The sequence below is a fragment of the Sus scrofa genome, unplaced genomic scaffold (genome assembly GCF_000003025.6).
Source record: "Sus scrofa isolate TJ Tabasco breed Duroc unplaced genomic scaffold, Sscrofa11.1 Contig1848, whole genome shotgun sequence".
Taxonomy (NCBI): domain Eukaryota; kingdom Metazoa; phylum Chordata; class Mammalia; order Artiodactyla; family Suidae; genus Sus; species Sus scrofa.
The window spans coordinates 42926-60741 of record NW_018084961.1 but is presented as its reverse complement, the minus strand read 5'-3'; the positions used below and the strand labels follow the sequence as shown (position 1 = coordinate 60741).

General features: G+C 37.5%; 1 protein-coding gene across 1 annotated transcript; it reads right to left on the bottom strand.

The window, feature by feature from the left end:
* Positions 1–2057: 2057 nt before the first annotated feature.
* Positions 2058–6039, bottom strand: LOC110258302 (ankyrin repeat domain-containing protein 26). Its single transcript, XM_021081466.1, has 3 exons — positions 5410–6039; positions 3335–3368; positions 2058–2558 (listed from the first exon to the last, which is right to left on the bottom strand). Exons 1-3 carry the CDS (start codon positions 5565–5567, stop codon positions 2358–2360), a joined length of 393 nt encoding a protein of 130 aa, XP_020937125.1. The 5' UTR covers positions 5568–6039; the 3' UTR covers positions 2058–2357.
* Between the last annotated feature and the right edge of the window lie 11777 nt (positions 6040–17816).

Genomic DNA, 17816 nt, shown 5'->3' with positions numbered 1-17816 from the left:
AAAGAAAGAGAGAGAGATAGAAAGATAGGAAGGAAGGAGAGAAGGAGGGAGGAAGGATGGAAGAAAGAAAAAAATAAGCTAAAGAGCCCTGAATCTAAAACACAAATGAAAGTTCTAGGTAAACTCCTTTCCACAAAGAAAATTCCAGGTCCAAATAGCTACACTGATGAATTCTAACATACATTTGAGTAAGAAATAACAATTCCAGGATTTCCTGTTGTGGTTCAGTGGTAACAGATTTAACTAGTATCCATGAGGATGCAGGTTTGACCCCTGGCCTCACTCAGTGGGTTAAGGACCCAGCATTGCCCTGAGCCTGGGAACTTCCATATGTAAAAGAATGAAAGAAAAAAAAAAAAGAAAGAAAAAGTAAAGAAAAAAATATTAATGCCACATAAACTCTCTTCAAAAAATGAAGATGAGAAATATGTTCCAAAGCATTCTATAAAATTAGTATTATCCTGAAACCAAGACCAGACAAGGGTCTTGGAAGAAAGAAAACTATGTCATGAAAATGGAGGTAAAATTCTAAATTAAAAATAAACAGGAATTCTCATTGTGGTTCAGTGGGTTAAGACTGAGACAAATATCCCTGAGGATGTGGGTTTGATCCCTGGTCTTGCTCAGTGGGTTAAGGATCCACCGTTGCTGGAAGCTGAGACATAGGTTGTGGAAGCCAGTCAGATCTCACATTGCTGTGGCTGTGGCATAGGCCTGTACTGGAGCTCTGCTTTGACCCCTAGCCTGGGAACTTCCATATGCCATGGGTGAAGCACTCAAAAAGACCAACAAAACAAAACAAAACAAAAAAAAAACAAATTAAATCTGAAAACACATTAAAAGGATAATTCATCATGACCAAATGGGGTGTGTCCCAAGAATGCAGGGTTGTTTTAACATTTAAAAATCTATTAATGTTAATCACCACATGAACCAACTGAAAAAGAAACATCCTGGGACCATAACAGTAGATGAAAGAGCCACTTGACAAAACTCAACCTCTTTTCCTGATAAAAAACCTCCAGCAACCTAGGAATACAAGGGAACTTCTATGTGATAAAGAGCTATCAGTATCCCACAGTTGATATCATATTGTAATGAAGAAGAACTGAATGATCTTCCCAGGAGTTAAGGAACAAACAGGAAGAGCTTCTTCTACTCCTATGCAGCACAATATTAGAGTTTCCAGCCAGTGCAATGGATCAAAATAAAGAAACAGAAGGCATTGGAGGGGAAATGAAGAAGTAAAACTGTCTGCTAACCAGCAGGCAACATGGCTACGTAATAGGAGTCAGTTAATTCCACCTTCTGGGCCAGGCTGCTTGCTTTGGTAAATAAAGTTCTGAACTGCAGCCGTGTCCATTAATTCACCTGTTGTCTGTGGTTATGTGCCATGGCTCAATGGCAGAGCTGATTAGATGGACAGAGAATGTGCTGGCTGCAAGTCTTAAATATGAACTCTCTTTAGTCAGATAGTAGTTTAAGAATGAAAAACCCTGACAACCTTTGCTTATTTAGAAAATCTGAGAGAATCTACAAAAATCCACTAGGACTAATAATAACATGAGTTCAGTAAAGTTGGAGGACTCAGAATTGAGTCACAGAAACCAACTCTAATTCTATAATCAGAATAAACACTCAGAAATTAAAATTTAAAATATACTACAACTGCACCGAGAAAAAAGAAATCCAGTTACTCTCATAAAAGATGGAAAAATCCATACACTAAAAATGACAAAATATTCCTGAGAAAATCAAGGAAGAAAGGTCTCTATAAATGGAGAAAAACAATTGTTTAAGGGTTGAAAATTCAACATTGTTATTAAGAAGTCAATTCTCCCCCAAATAAATCTGTCAATTCAACATAATCCAAAACTAATTTCCAGTAGATGATCAGATTATTCTTAAAGAAACTGACAAACTGATTCTAAAATTCATGGGGAAAGAAGGCTATAAAATGGGCACAAGATAAAGTTAAGGGACTGTGGCTTTAACCAGACAGCAAAGAGAAGCAGCAACTGGATTTTAAGCAAGGGGTACCATGATAAGGCCAACATTTTCCAAATACACAGTAATTATGGTTTCAGGAGATGGAGTGGCAAGGAAAAAAGTTCCCAGGTTACCCAAATATTCTAGGAGGGAAGTGACGGAAGTCATGCACTTCAGTATTCTAGGAGGGAAATGATAACCGGACCTTGGGTGAAGGCCCAGGAGAAAAGGAGAATCACAAAAGCGCAGTGAGTGGGAATTATCACAGCCCTTTGCCTGAGAGCATATAATAACTCATTATGTAAATCATTTTTCTGAGACAGACAGCACAATAACATACCTGTAGTCCATGTACAGTACTAGACAAGCTATGTATGTATTACTACACTATACACAAAAAGGCTTTCTATGTATACAACAGGCCTACCTTTACACTCCGTGCCAAGTTGTTCAATTAGCAACATAGCATTCATAGATTTAGAGGAAAGCAACTCACGATCCTTGGAAGCTGTTTCAGGTAACTGAGTTAAGTCATCAAAGTCATCCACAGAATTAATTTGCTCTTTGACCTACAAATAAATAATAATCTTTCACAATGTCTCCCAAATATTTATAAAAAATAGGTGTACAGAGATGATAAATATCCATATTTTATGAAAGCAAAAACATAGATACTTCTTTAAAAAAACTTTTATGGAAAGGATAACCTTATTAATAATGTTTCTAAACTTTTGTTTGTTTTTCCAGCCACGCCATAGTGTATGGATGTACCCGGGCTAGGAGTCAAATGAGAGTGGCAGCTACAGGCCTATGCCACAGCCAGGGCAAGAGGGATCTGAGTCACATCTGCAACCTATGCTGCACCTTGTGGAAAAGTTGGACCCTTCACCCACTGAGTGGGGCCAGTGATTGAACCTGCATCCTCACAGGGACAGCACTGAGCCACAACAGGAACTCTCTGCAACAAAGCAAGATTTTCTTTTTTTTTTTTTTTCAATCCTTCCCACAGTATGTGGAAATTCCTGGCCAGGGATCAAACCCATTCCATCACAGCAACCAGAGCTGTAGCTGTGAAAATGCTGAGTCCTTAACCTGCTGGGCTGCAAATGAACTCCTCTCTACTTTTCCTTTTTCTTTTTTTTTTTTTTCTTTTTTTTTTTGTGGCTGCATGCATGGCATGTGGAAGGTTCTGGGCCAGGTGTCACATCTGAGCCTCAGCTACATCCTATGCAACAGCAACACTGGATCCTTAACACACTGCACACAGCAACTCCCTCTACTATACCTTTTATAAACTACCTTTTACTACAGGATAATATTTTTTATAATTAATTTTTTACATTACCTTGTTCTCTTCATTAGGTGTTCTCTTTATAGGCCTGAAAAAAAAAAAAAAACAAAAAAAAAAAACAAACACTCTTTGCAGGCAAATATTAAATACTTAAAATACAAAGAACACCTAAACTCATTTTTTATATAAAATCATTGCATTGGCAATAATGATTCTACAAAAGGGATTGAACAATAAATAGAAAGAGTAACATTTAAGGGCAAAGCCAACAGACCAATAATAATATTAACAAAAGCATTAATGTTAGATCAAGCTGACAAGAGGAAAACATTAATAACATTACTTGCATTATGTGCTAGGAAGGTGTATATCAGGGGTTTCTGTTGTCATTTTAAATGAAAGCTAGCTATTATTTTGTTGTAATAAAAGCTAACCGATTTGGAAAATATCGCTTAAGACTTTCTGAAAGAAACCCTTTTAAAAATCATGGTATTCATTTTTTAAGGACTAACGAAGCAACTACCATGCATTGTTATAAGCACTTTATGGGTCTAAAAGGCATTTTAATCCTCACAACAATTCTGGGAGATAGGTAATACAATAGGTACTTTACACAGAGAGAAAATGAGGCACAGAGAGGCTAAGCAACTTGCCCAAACCTGGATAGCTCTTTAGTAACAGACCCAGATTTCAAACCCAGGAAACCTTCAACACTTGTGTTTTAGAGCAGGCTGAGACAGTAATATTTATTTTTAAGTGTTTTAAAGTCATAGGATAGCAAATTAACCTATATTATTATGCCATGTCTAGCTATAATTACAAATGATTTCTGAATCTTGCTCATGTTTTTAAAAATAAAAAGACTTTAGACCTAGGCAGTATTAGAAATCATTTTTTAAATTTATTTTTTTTTTTATTTTTTGTCTTTTCTAGGGCCACACCCACAGCATATGGAGGTTGCCAGGCTAGGGGTCTAATTGGTGCTGTAGCCTCTGGTCTACACCAGAGCCACAGCAACATGGGATCTGAGCTGTATCTGTGACCTACATCACAGCTCACAGCAATGCCAGATCCTTAACCCACTGAGTGAGGCCAGGGATTGAACCTGCAACCTCACGGCTCCTGGTTGGGTTTGTTAAACACTGCACCATGACAGGAACTCCTAGAGATCTACTTTCAATGAAGATTTGCTTTCTCAAAAGAAGTTCATCAGCAGGCATTAATTCACCCATTCAGCTGTTTATTCATGCATTTACTATATCTTTATTGAGCAAACAATATCTGTCAAAAGACAGTTTTGGCACAGGAAGCATGGCTTATGCCATTTAGAACTTTATCATCCAAAAGTGGTAATCTGCAATAGACTTGTTATATAGTTTACTTGTCTGTTGTTTCTAAACAAAATCTTCCCTTATTCCCTAGAATCCAAACAATTATGAAGTTAACATAGTCTGATGTTTTAGAGTACCTCACAAAATCAGTGATGCAAAGACCCTGTAATATCTAGAATCCTCAAGGAATTATTAAATCCTATTCAGTGTGGCCTAGATGTTTGCATATTTATGATTATATAATTTCAGTACATATGTATGATAGTACAACTTCTAAGTAATCATCTGCATATTCAATTATTTAAGTATATTACACTTCACAGCCAGTGAACAAATCCTTAGCATTAAACTACATGAACAGAAGGATTGTGCAGTTAGTTCACCATACTATTTTAAAGGCAATGGAATACAACCAATAAGCTTTCTCATGTTGCAAATGTAAACGTCCTCTACCAGATCATTTCCTACAGACAAAAATACTCCTGAAATACCCATCTTAACATAAGAAAGAAAACTCCCTTGAACTCCACATTCCTCTTCAGTTATCACAAGGTTCTCTACCCCTTTTCCCAGTCAATATTCTCTAAGGAGTTGTTTACTCATATTCACTCCAGTGTAGCTTCCATGGGGCCACTGAAACTACTTCCAGTCAAAGGCACTCATCCTCATCTTAGCCATTCAGCAGTGTTCAAGTGAAATAATTGAGCACGCATATTATATTATGCTGTTCTATTCCTAGAAAAAGTAGTCAATGCTAATCTTTTTTTCGCCTAGAAATAAAGAACTTGTAAATTTTACCTGCCATCATCCTGATCTCTTTCACTTAAGCTTCTGTCATCATTCACGTGTAGTAAATCAATAGGCAGTGAATCAGCCTTCTCAAATATTGGTGGAATCACAGGTCCTTTTGATGACCATTTTTCTCTTTCATTTTTCCATACTTCTTTCATATGCATGCCAGAACTGCTGCTTTAAAAAAAATCCATTTTAAAGACAATGTTGTCTAATAATTTGACTGACAAAGAATAAAAAACAATGTTTGTAAAATTCCTACTCTTATCCACCTTAAGTAATTTATTAATTCAAAAAAAAATTGCTATGCAGTACCAACCGTATTCAAGGAAACACAAACTCTTGCTTCAAAGACAGTTTACAATGATGATACAATGTGATACGTAAGAGTTGTGAGGGACTCTAAGGAAGGTTTTAGAGAGGAGGTGAAATTAAACAGAGGAGATCATGAAGAAGAGAAATGGGAGAAACTCTTTCTACTTAGAGATTAGAATGTGAGCACAATGATTAGGAACATGACATCTAGGTGTTTCCAGGGAACTTGGATGGTGAAGCACAAAATACATGGACATGAGTAGAGAGATGGGTCTGGAAAGACATTCTGAAGAACCTCAAATGTTACACTAAAAATCTAGAGTTCAATAGTTAAAACAAATGATTCAGACATGGGAGTAATATTTAGTTTTATACTATATTTTCTTTTGTTTCAAAGTGTAATAATGCTTAATTTAAATGATTTTTTTAAAAATAGGAGTTCCCGTCGTGGCGCAGTGGTTAACAAATCCGACTAGGAACCATGAGGTTGCGGGTTCGATCCCTGCCCTTGCTCAGTGGGTCAAGGTTTCGGCATTGCCGTGAGCTGTGGTGTAGTTCGCAGACGCAGCTCGGATCCTGCGTTGCTGTGGCTCTGGCGTAGGCTGGCAGCTACAGCTCCGATTCGACCCCTAGCCCGGGAACCTCCATATGCCGTGAGAGCAGCCCAAGAAATAGCAAAAAAACAAAAACAAAACAAAACAAAACAAACAAACAAAAAAATAGCACAGGGCACATATAACCTGAAAAAAGCAATCAAGGAAATGACTTGAGGTGGAAAAGTTACTTTTATAACATCCACATTCTGGGGTGACAGTGGCATCATCGCTACAAAAAGAGGTACCTCAACCTGCTCCCCTGCCAGCCAAAATGGGGAATCCACCCATGGACAAAACTGGCTTCATGGAAGTTATAGGATCTATCAGAAGACACCAAAGGTCCTAGAAAGAGTCCTGCCCATCTTGTATATTGAATAAGAGACATACAGAGCACATCCCAGCCTTGGACCCAGCCTGACCCATGAACCGGCCCCAGCCACACGTAGACACTTCCAGGAAGCCCCTGGAAACACTTTACGTAGATTAGAGAGCCTTTGTGGAAATCCACGTTTCCAGCAGAGAAGTTCCAGCACACCACTGGGGCAAAAAATACAAGGTTGGACACACTGGAGAGGGCATTTATTAAAGACTAGGAGAGGTGACTGCTACTTGAAAGGCAAAGACAGCAGTGCAAGACTTCAAGGAACTTGAAAAATCAAGAAAGCATGATACCACCAAAGGATCACAATAATGTTCCACTAACCAATCCCAAAGACATGAAGATCTGCGTTCTACATGATAAAGAGCCAAAAGAGCAGTTTTAAGGAAACTCAGGGAGCTAAAACACAGAAAGACAACCCAAGAAAATCAGAAAATAATAAATGAAATGAAAATGTTAACAGAGAGATAGAAATAACAGTAATTAGGGGTTCCCACAGTGGCACAGTGGAAATGAATCTGACTAGGAACCACGAGGTTGAAAGTTCAATCCCTGGCCTCGCTCAGAGGGTCAAGGATCCGACATTGTCATGAGCTGTGGTATAGGTCGCAGATGTGGCTGGGATCTGGCATTGCTGTGGCTGTGGCATAGGTCGGCAGCTGCAGCTCAGATTAGAGTCCTAGCTTGGGAACCTCCTTATGCCACAGGGACAGCCCTAAAAAGACAAAAAAAAAATAAAATTAGAGGACCAGTAGAATTTGGAGCTAAAGAAAAATGAATAAGGCAATCACGATGAGAGCACTGACAACAGAATCGAAGCAGAAGAAAGAATCTGTGAGTTCTGACAAAGTAAAGAGAATGAAAATTTTCAAGATAAGCCTATGTGAATTACCAGGTACCATCAATTAGGTTTACTACACTATTGTAAAGATAATAGAATACAATCATAGCTTTCCCAATGCCAGAAGGCAAACAGGACTAAATTGAAGAACTAGGTCCTCTCCTGGGTCATGTTGCAACATTAAAAAACAAAAACAATACAAGAACAAACACTAAATCATCATCTTCACATAGAAAGAAAAGAGAATTCCTTGAACTCCACATTCCTTTCAGTTGTAGCCAGTAAATATTCTCTAAGGAGTTGTTTACCCTTATTTCACTCCAGGGCACCTTCTATGGGGCATATTTCTTGAAACTACTTCCAATCAAGGCACTCATTTTTTTTTGACATTATTTTTCTTTTTTTTTTTTTTTTTTTTTTTTCCTTCTTTTTGTCTTATGGTTATGCATCATGTGATTCCATTTTTACTTTTATATAAAATAGATTTTTGCATTAAGAACCTGTTTTTTTTTTTTTTTTTTCTAAATTCTACTCATAGTTTAAACCTTTGTTGTAAAATTCCAATTCTTATCCTTTTAAGTCATTTATTGATTCACAAAACAGTTATGAAGTACCACCTGAATGCAAGGGAATACAAATTCTTGGTTCAAAGACAGTTTACAGTGATGATACAATGTGATGTGCAGGAGTTCTCATAAGAGAGTTGTAAGTAAATGTAAGGAAATTTTTAAAGAAGAGGTAAAATAAACAGAGGAAAGTCATGGGGAAAAGAAATGGGAGAAAGTCATTCTACATAGAGCGGCAAATGGGCGCATAATGATGAGGCACATGACATGTAGGTGTTTCTAAGGAATTGGAAGGAAAAGTACAAGTTACATGGAAGCAAGCAGAGAGATGAGTCTGCCAAGAATGTCCGAAGAACCACAAATGTTACACTAAAAAGCTGGAGTTCAGTGTCTCAAAGAAATGGCACTTAGATATGGAGAATATTTAGACTTGTACTGCATGTTCTTTGCTTTAAACATAACAATGTTTACTTCAAATGATTTTTTAAAAATATCACAGGGCACATGAAGAATCAAGGAAATATCTTGAGGAAGAAATATTTACTTTTAAAACACCCATATGTTGGGGTGAAGGCAGCATCATGGCTGAAAAAGAGGTGCCTCATCATGTACTTCCTACTCCATCCCAATGTGGAATCTATCCATGGACCAAAGTGGTTTGCAGGAGTTACAGGATCCAGCACCAGACACCAAGGGGCCTGCAAAGAGTCCCGCATACCTGTATCCTGAGTAACAGACACACAGACCCCACCCCAGCAGTGGACACTGCCTGCCCCATGAATTGGCTCCAGCCGCACTGAGCCATATCAATGGAACTCCTGGAAACATTGCTGTAGATAATCACCCATAGATTAGAGAGCCTTTGTGGAAATTCAGATTTCCAGCAGAGAGCTTCCAGCACACCAATGAAGTGTACAAGCTTAGACACACTGGAGAGGGCAGTCATTAAAGACTGGAAGAGAAAATGTGAATTCAAAGGCAAAGACAGCAATGCAAAACATTAAGGAACAGGAAAATCAAGAAAACTTGATACCATCAAAGGATCACATAATCTTCCAATAATCACAGTCCAACCAAATCAGGAAAATAATACACAAACAAAATGCAACATTTAACAAGAGATAGGAACAATAACTATACACACACACACATACACACACACATACATATACATATATAACTATATATAACTATATATATGTATTTTTTAAAAGGACCAAATGGAAATTCTGGAGCTAAAGAATACAGTGAATGAAAGGAAAATACACTAGGCACTGATGGAAAAATGGATCAAGCAGAAGAAAGAACCTGTGAGTTAAGAGATAGGACTTTTAAATCATCTGTAGGAGAAGAAGAAACAAAAGCATCAAGAAGTATCAAGAAAGCCCATGTGAATGACCAGGTACCATCAGAAGAAACAACGCATGAATTTATTGCAGTTAATATAGGGATACAAATACACTGAAGCCACTTGTAAGGCGTTCTCTTCAATTTCATCGTTCACTCCAACAATCATCCACTTAATGCTTTTCTTTCCTCACTCCTTCCTTTGACTATGTCCTCCCCTCTTCAAAGGCAATCTCTAGATCTGTGGTCTCAATTCTGCCCCTTTCACATGCTTTTGAAGGATCATCCCCACCACTTCCTTTTTGCTCTCTGCTTGGCTGTAGTATCTCACATGGATAATCTCTCCTTCAACTCTTTCCTGCCCTATAGCTATAAACATGGTCAGAAAGAAAAACAGGAGTGCTTTGCAGCCTAGCAGGTTCAGGATGAGACATTGCCAGTGCAATGTCTTAGGTTGCTGCTGTGGTGTGGGTTCCATCGCTGGCCCAGGAACATCCCCATGCCTTTGGTGATGCCAGAAAATGCAAGAAGGAACCAAAAAAGAACAGAAAGAATGCTTTTCCTTAATCATGTTATATCTTGAACTAGCCAATGGCTTGTCTCTCAGAGTTCTCTAACACAAGTCTATACCCTGGCCTGAAGACCAGCAACCTGGGCATCCCTTGAGAGCTTGTGAGAAATGCAGAATCTCACACCTGTGGCTCAGAAGATGCACTTTCCACAAGATCTCCAGTCACTCATTAAGTCTGAGAAGGTCTGGTCTATATTGAGTCTGCTTCCCATTACTTCAACTTAATTAACCCTTCTGAAAACTAGCTTCAAGGTCCTCACTATAACACTTCCCCAAACCTTGATATGTATTAGAAGTTGTAAGTTTCCAATGGACTTTTTGTCAGTTTACAGTCTCCTTGATCCCCACCCGTACCATGCCCTGGTCTCTTCTTCTTTCCAGTCCTCCCCTTTGGGCCCATGTGACACCATCCCCTAAAACAGCAACCTGTCCTATGACATGGATGTACCTGCGATCACAGTGGACCACATATGCCCATGACCCCCCACGGAGGGGAACACCCAGTGCTGCTCAACCAGGGAACTCCGTCCTGAATGCTTCCTCACGATGAGAACATAAGACTGGGAATATTAGGCTGTACTTCGCCGACAAGTTCTGCTGCTGGATATCCATCTCACAGTTCAGACCCTCCTCCCTCCTTTTTTCTAAGAACCATTGTACTCTGCCACCTTCACACCACAGCACCCTGCTTCCTCTTCCTTCATTCACACCCTGTAGTCTCTGCCTCTCTCATCCTTTATTCTTATTTTCCTCTTCCTTGTCTCCTGATTTTCCTTAGGTTGTAGAGCATCCTGAAATGGAACTAATCATTTAGCTACTTAAAGGGACTCTCAGTTTAAACTGTTGCTGACACCTGGCAAGCCACACAACTTCCTTCCTTTCTCATTTGTTTCCTCACTATGCATTCAAAAGGTGCTTTCCACTGGCTAGGAGAATATATCTGGGAGTTCCCTGGTGGCCTAGAGGTTGAAGATTTGGCTTTGTCACTTCATCATCTCAGGTCCAGTCCCTGACCTAGGAACTTCCTCATGTTGCAGGTGCAGTCAAAAAAACAAATACATTTTAGAGGTTTTTGTTGTTGTTGTTGTTAGATGTGGTATATGTACACATTGGAATATTACTCAGCCATAATAAAGAACAAAATAATGCCATTTGCAGCAACATGGATGGAACTAGAGACTCATATTGAGTGAAGCTACTCAGAAAGAGAAGAAAAATACCATATGATATCACATTTCTGGAATCTAATATACAGCACAAATGAACATTTCCATAGAAAAGAAATTCATGGACTTGGAGAAGAGACTTGTGGTTTGCCAAGTGTAAGGGGAGGGAGTGGGATGGATTGGGAGCTTGGGGTTAATACATACAGACTATTGCCTTCGGAATGGATTAGCAATGAGATCCTGCTGTGTAGCACTGGGAACTATGTCTAGTCACTTATGATGGGGCATGATAATGTGAGAAAAAATCATGTATACATGTATGTGTAACTAGGTCACCATGCTGTACAGTGGGAAGAAAATAAGCTATTGGGGAAATAAAAAGAACCCAAATAAATGAAATTAATTAATTACTAATGCAAGGAAGTCATAAATGACAAACACAGAATAATGTTTGAAAAAAAGGATTATGTCAGAATTCCTGTTTTATTATATGTAAATTGACTTTTTAAAAAATAACATTCTTACCTTCTACTTCTCCACTTACTCTATTTTTCCCTCTTTGACAGGAAGCTCCAGATTTATGATCAACGTACTTCTGTGAAAGACTCTCAGAGGTACACTGTTAAAATTTAGATTAATAATGAGTTGCATAAGGTTCTTCCCATCTCTCTCTAAGAAAATACCTCGATTTCCCTTCATTATTTTTAATGTCCTACTTTAGAAACAAGTAGACAAAAACAACAGAACATGGAATGAAAATTCAAACATTTAAATTGAAAACTTCATATATGCTCACCAGATCAATTCTATTCTTTTATCATTTGGCTATTGACTCTTTAAAGAGAGCATGGAAAGCTTGAGTCAATATTTTCACTCAGAAAATACTGAATTACATAACACATTTCATCCAAGGATTAACTTCAAAACATGTAACTCAACTTGCATTCTCAAACAAAAGAAGAGGATATTTTAAATATATATACCTATATATACCTATATACATATATATCTATATAGATATATAGATATAGATATATATATCTATATATATATATATCTCAACAAATCCTTATGCTCTATCTGCTATAAATAAAAAATATTTCTAAGGACAGAAAAATTTGAGTATGAAAATAACATAATTGGCATGAAAAGAAACTTTGGCATATAAACCCCTAGAGTATAAATAGAATATTGTACAAACTGCTTCATTTAGTTATACCAGGGCTTGGAAGATCCATTTCTTGATACAATTTTTACTGATGGAAAAAAATAGCTGAGGAGCAAAAGTCAGAACAAAGTAGGGCAAAAAACTTTTATGTTGAAATAATACTAAGAAAATCTCAATAGGATTATGTAATTACTCAGGAAAAGGAGAGCAAGCATTCGTAAGAGAGGAATGAGAACATTTACTTACTAGCCACCCAAATGTGCCAGGCCCTTATCATGCACATTTTCTCTTCTACGTGCAAACATAATAATCAAAATGATCATAAGGAAGGGGCCAGGGTGGGGAACATGGTGCTCATGCGGGGCCGGTGCCTAGGGTTGGGGCCTTGGCAAGTGCCCCCAGGTGTGGCTGGAAAAATGATCATAAGAGTGACCTGTGTCCTGGTCATTCCAAGATGTGAGAGGGAAATGACGACCGGAAAGGACCCAGACTTCTAAATTTCACCTAACTGGCTCCTTCCCATCCTTCCCGTGGCAGCTCTCGTCACCCTCAGCTCTCTTCTAACAACCTCCATTCCAGCCTCACTCCCATCCGCCACCAAACTCCCCCAGGGGTGTCTAACCTAACCGTCCCCATCTCCATGTCAGGGTTTTCACATGAAGGACTTACAGTGACTTTGGAAGGATTCCTGTCTCCTTGTTTTTCTGCTCCTACCACGACAGCCTAACCCCTCAGCTGGTACATTCAGGGTCTAAGGGCCAGGCCCAGAGTTGGTATTCAACAATAGGAATTTATTTAAGGTCAAAACATTTAAGATCTTTACAGGGCCTCAAGTACCAGAGCACTAATATACCTGTAGGAGGCAACTGATCACAGTCTGATGAAACTTAACAGACCCCAAGTCAGAAATCCACACAACTGTTCTAACTGTCACATTCTCAACTGTTATCACCTTATGACCCTTCAGGCTTTAAAGAGGTATCCTCAGAGTTCCCTTGTGGTTCAGTGGGTTAAAAATCGACATTGTTGATGGGGCAGCTCGGGTTGCTGCAGTGCCACAGGTTTGGTACCTGGCCTGGGAAATTCTGCATGCCAAAAAAATACCCAAACAAACAAAATACCCTCATCACTTAATAAGCCACTTATTTCCACTGTGATCTTTTTTATCTTCTTGTACAGCAGCACCCAAGGCCTATGAAGGTTCCTGGGCCAGACATCAAACTTGTGCCACCCCAGAGACAATGCTGAATCCAGAAGCTACTGACCAACTGCAGGACCTCTGCCACTCTGATCATACTTTTCTCACATTTCTAAACTGCATCCTTTACCATTTACAATGTGTTTACATGAATGTCACCACAGTTGTTCACTACACTTACCCAAAAGGGAGGAATCAGTACCATTTTTATGAACAAGGTCACTGACACTCAAACAGGTTGGACAAGTATTCCCAAGATCCCAAACCTATTAAGTGATAGGACCAGGATGCTACTATGTCTTTGGACTTCAAGCAAGGTGCCGTACCACTCTGCAGCAGCTGCCTATATCTAAGACATCACACCCTTCTTATCTCTTTCAATATTTCTTACCTTAAAACAGGTTATGATTACTTGAAATTTGCATTACTGCAGGTATGGCTGACATAAAGCAATGTTTTCCAAAAATGGTTTGTACTTATTCAAACATAGGTAAACCAACCTGCTCTTATCATAACCCCACATATTTATTTGTAGTCCCATGCTTTGTTTCTCTGGAAATGTTCCTTGCAAAACTAGTGGGTAATCAAAGGCGTCAAGTCTCAGGCACTATCTTTTCAATGTTGAAGTGGTAAAAAACAAACAAACATATATTTCAACCTGTTTCTCTCTAAATCACACTAGGAGTATTACACTTCCAAATATTTGTGTATATAGATGTGGCCATAGACTTCCTTGGAATAATGCTTTCATTTTGACATCAACTTAAATGCAGAGCAAATCCTGAGTCCTGATAACTTCCTAACCCTACTTTATGCACTTTACTACCCAGCGGGTTCATTAGGTTCATTTTACAAATTAAGAGATGTGTACTATGTGGTAGTATTGTATTTCACACAGAATTAGTTTATTAATTATAAATAAAAACTATAATGAAAAATATCTGATGGGTAAATGCAAAGGTGAGAAAGTAAAGACAAAGCACCCACTCTCATGTTTTACCATCACTCAGGGCTTCTATTTAAAATAATCATAATAGCAATAATAGCAAACAGTACCTCAGAATCTAAAGATGATTCAGTAGCTTCCCCCTCTCATCCTGATGCTGATAATGTAGCTAATAAAACATAGCCACAGGTACATTAGTGAGAACATTTACTACTATGAATTTTTTTGGTATTTTTTATTATACATATATCATGAATTTTCAAAAGAAGAACAAGAGCTGAGGAAGGACTGAAATTCAATTTTTCAATGATCGATTTCAACATTTTGTTTCAAAGATATGAAAGATACTCTTTCCTGAATCTGTACAAATATGCATCTTGAGATATTAAAGCAATATACATGTGCAACTTTAACAAAATGATTTAATTCTAAAATACTAATTCTAGATGCTACAAGAGTATCTTTTTAAAAAAATGAATCCTAAAAAAGTTTTTAATTGCAAGTGCTTACATGATTGCTGATTTATGCGGTGTTTTTAAGTAGTCATATAATGTGAGAAAAAAATTAAAAACCCTCTTTAAAATGTCACATTCTATTTTTGGAGTTCCTATCATGGCTTAGCAGAAACGGACGTGACTGCCATTCATGAGGATGCAGGTTTGATCCCTGGACTCACTCAGTAGGTTAAGGATTCTGGCATTGCCGTGAGCTGTGCTGTAGGTCACAGAGGCAGCTGGGATCCCGTGTGGCGGTGGCTGTTGTGTAGGACATCAGCTTCAGCTCTGATTCGACCCCTAGCCTGAGAACCTTCATATGCTATGGATGCAGCCCTAGAAAGACAAAACAATAAAATTAAAATAAAATAAAATAAAGTGCACACTCCGTTTTTAATTCTTCTGAGAATAGCACTGTCATAATTCCAGTTGCCTATCTAGTGTTTTAAACAATGGTAGTTAATGGTTGCCAAAATGATCTAGTACAAAAATTAACAAAACTATGATTGTCCAAGTTGGAGATTTGAAAGATTTAAAATACAATTATGATTATTCAAGAGGAACTGGTATTGAAATGAGGAACGAACAAAGGGATGTAAAAATCAAGTCACAAGCATTTCTGAATTTGTGATATGAAAGAATTTATATGTTAGTTTCACATGCATACACAAAAACCTTACGTGTTAGCTTAATGACTATAAATACTGAAGTTTATAAAGTTTCTCAAGAATAATGTGAAATGTACCTATTGCTAGAGATATTTTAAATGTAACAAATGATCTTCCAGAGATAATTTTGTATTTGCTGCTAGTCATTTTTCCTTCCAATGAGTTTACAACAAGGAGTTGATATTAGAAAAAAATAATAAATTGTGGTTTCATGCATTTAGTGTGTTCATATGTGTTTATAATGTAGACATACTATTAGGAAGTGATAAATCAGAACTCCCCCCCCATGCAAAAAATTCTATGCCTTTTTTCTTTAAGAGCGTTCCAGGTTCAAATGTTCTCATGTAATGAATAGAGATTAAGAAACTAATTCACATAATTAGAAATTATACTCTTAGCGGAAAGACTGGGACTGGGTAACATGATTATTTATGTCCTCTCTCTTTCTTCTCAAAAGATTAAAAATTCCAACAAAGAGGATACCAAACAGTCTCATACAATTAGTTAGGTCAGTTAAGTATGCACCAAGCAGTAACTTAGAAACCATAAGCAACAGAAGGGCCCAAATATCTCCATCTGAATAAACATGGAATGGCATAAAACTGAGCTCAACTTGCATTATCGATGAATACGGGTTTTGCTAGACTAAATATAACACATCATTTTATTCATTTCAAAGTGAGTATTTCTTTTTAAAGAAACAACATCAAATAAAAACTAATATACAAAACGGTGAAGATCAAAGTTTCTTTCAGTTTTTCTTCAACAAGTCTGAGCACTTTGTTCAGGACTTAGATTTCTTTTCCTAACTTGAATTAGAAATAGTTTCCATATTTTAAAATACAGAATTCCCTTTTCTCACTTAACTCCACTCTCTGTTACATCTCTCATCTTGACCCTCACTCAACCTATACAATATATTTCAGCATTTACATATACTAGATCAGTAATGTATCAATACTATTAGGGATATACTAGAATCAAAAGCCTCTGCTTTATATGTTTTCATTATATATTAAATGAGATATATATGTATATATGCCTTATATATCTGCAAATGTACTCTTGTCTGGCAAACTTGATAAAGATAGCAAAATATATGAAATGTAAGACAAAGGTTTGTGTTCATAGTATATTCCCAATAATACTGACTTGTATTAGTCTGCAACTCTTTGTTTACAAATACTCCTGTGCGAATGCCTCTTGTGGCTCAGTGGGTTCAGAACTAGGCATGGTATCCATGAGGATGCAGGTTGTTATATCCCTGGCCCTGCTCGGTGGGTTAAGGAGCCCGCATGACCACAAGCCATGTTCTAGATCACAGATGCAGGTTGGATCTGGTGTTGCTTTGGCTCTGGTGTAAGCCTGCAGCTGCAGCTCTGATTCAACCCCTAGCCTGGAAACATCCATTTGCTGCAGGTATGGCCCTAAAAGGAAAAAAAAAATACTTCTGTAATAAAGACTTTGACTTTATCACTATAAAATAATTCACTCATGTAATCAAACATGATCATCTAGCACTCCCTGAATGCCATAAAGTATTACTAGAGAGAAAGGAAAATGGAGAGAGGAATGTTCCTAACACCTGGAAAAAGAACTGGTAACCAGTAGTCTAAGGAGAATGTAAGGCTTAAAAGATACACTTAATGGAACATGAGATGGAGCTAAAAAGAAGATTAAGTATTTTTATCTAAAATTCTAAGCTCCCAATTGGTGGATACTGAGAAATATTCTGTAACCTTTTCCTTATTTATCACATAGTGCTTGTTTATTCTCTTGTTATTTATGAACTACTTCCTCAACAGAACTCAAATGAACTTAGACAATGTAACCTGAAGAGGTCCTCTTTCTCAGCCTACTTCATTTCTAAATGACACTAACCCTGGATGTGGTAAAAAACTACAATTTGACCTGTTTCTCTCACAATCACACTAGGCATTTTACACATCTAAATAGATATATCTATATGTGTGTGTGTTTTATATATATATATATATATATATATATATATATATATATATATATATATACACACACACCATAGACTGACCTGGAATAATGCTTTCATTTTTAGATCAACTTAAATGCAGAGCAAATCCTGAGTCCTGATAACTTCCTAGCCTTACTCTTTTCTCTTTATTATACTGGGATTTCATTA

Bases quoted from the DNA above. Each gene is read 5' to 3' on its own strand.
- LOC110258302 (XM_021081466.1), bottom strand. From the start codon at position 5,567: ATGCATATGAAAGAAGTATGGAAAAATGAAAGAGAAAAATGGTCATCA. The intron at 3,369-5,409 runs GTAAAATTTACA...TTTTTTTTTCAG, and splicing joins AGAGATCAGGATGATGGCAG to GCCTATAAAGAGAACACCTA. The intron at 2,559-3,334 runs GTAATGTAAAAA...ATTTATTTGTAG, and splicing joins CACCTAATGAAGAGAACAAG to GTCAAAGAGCAAATTAATTC.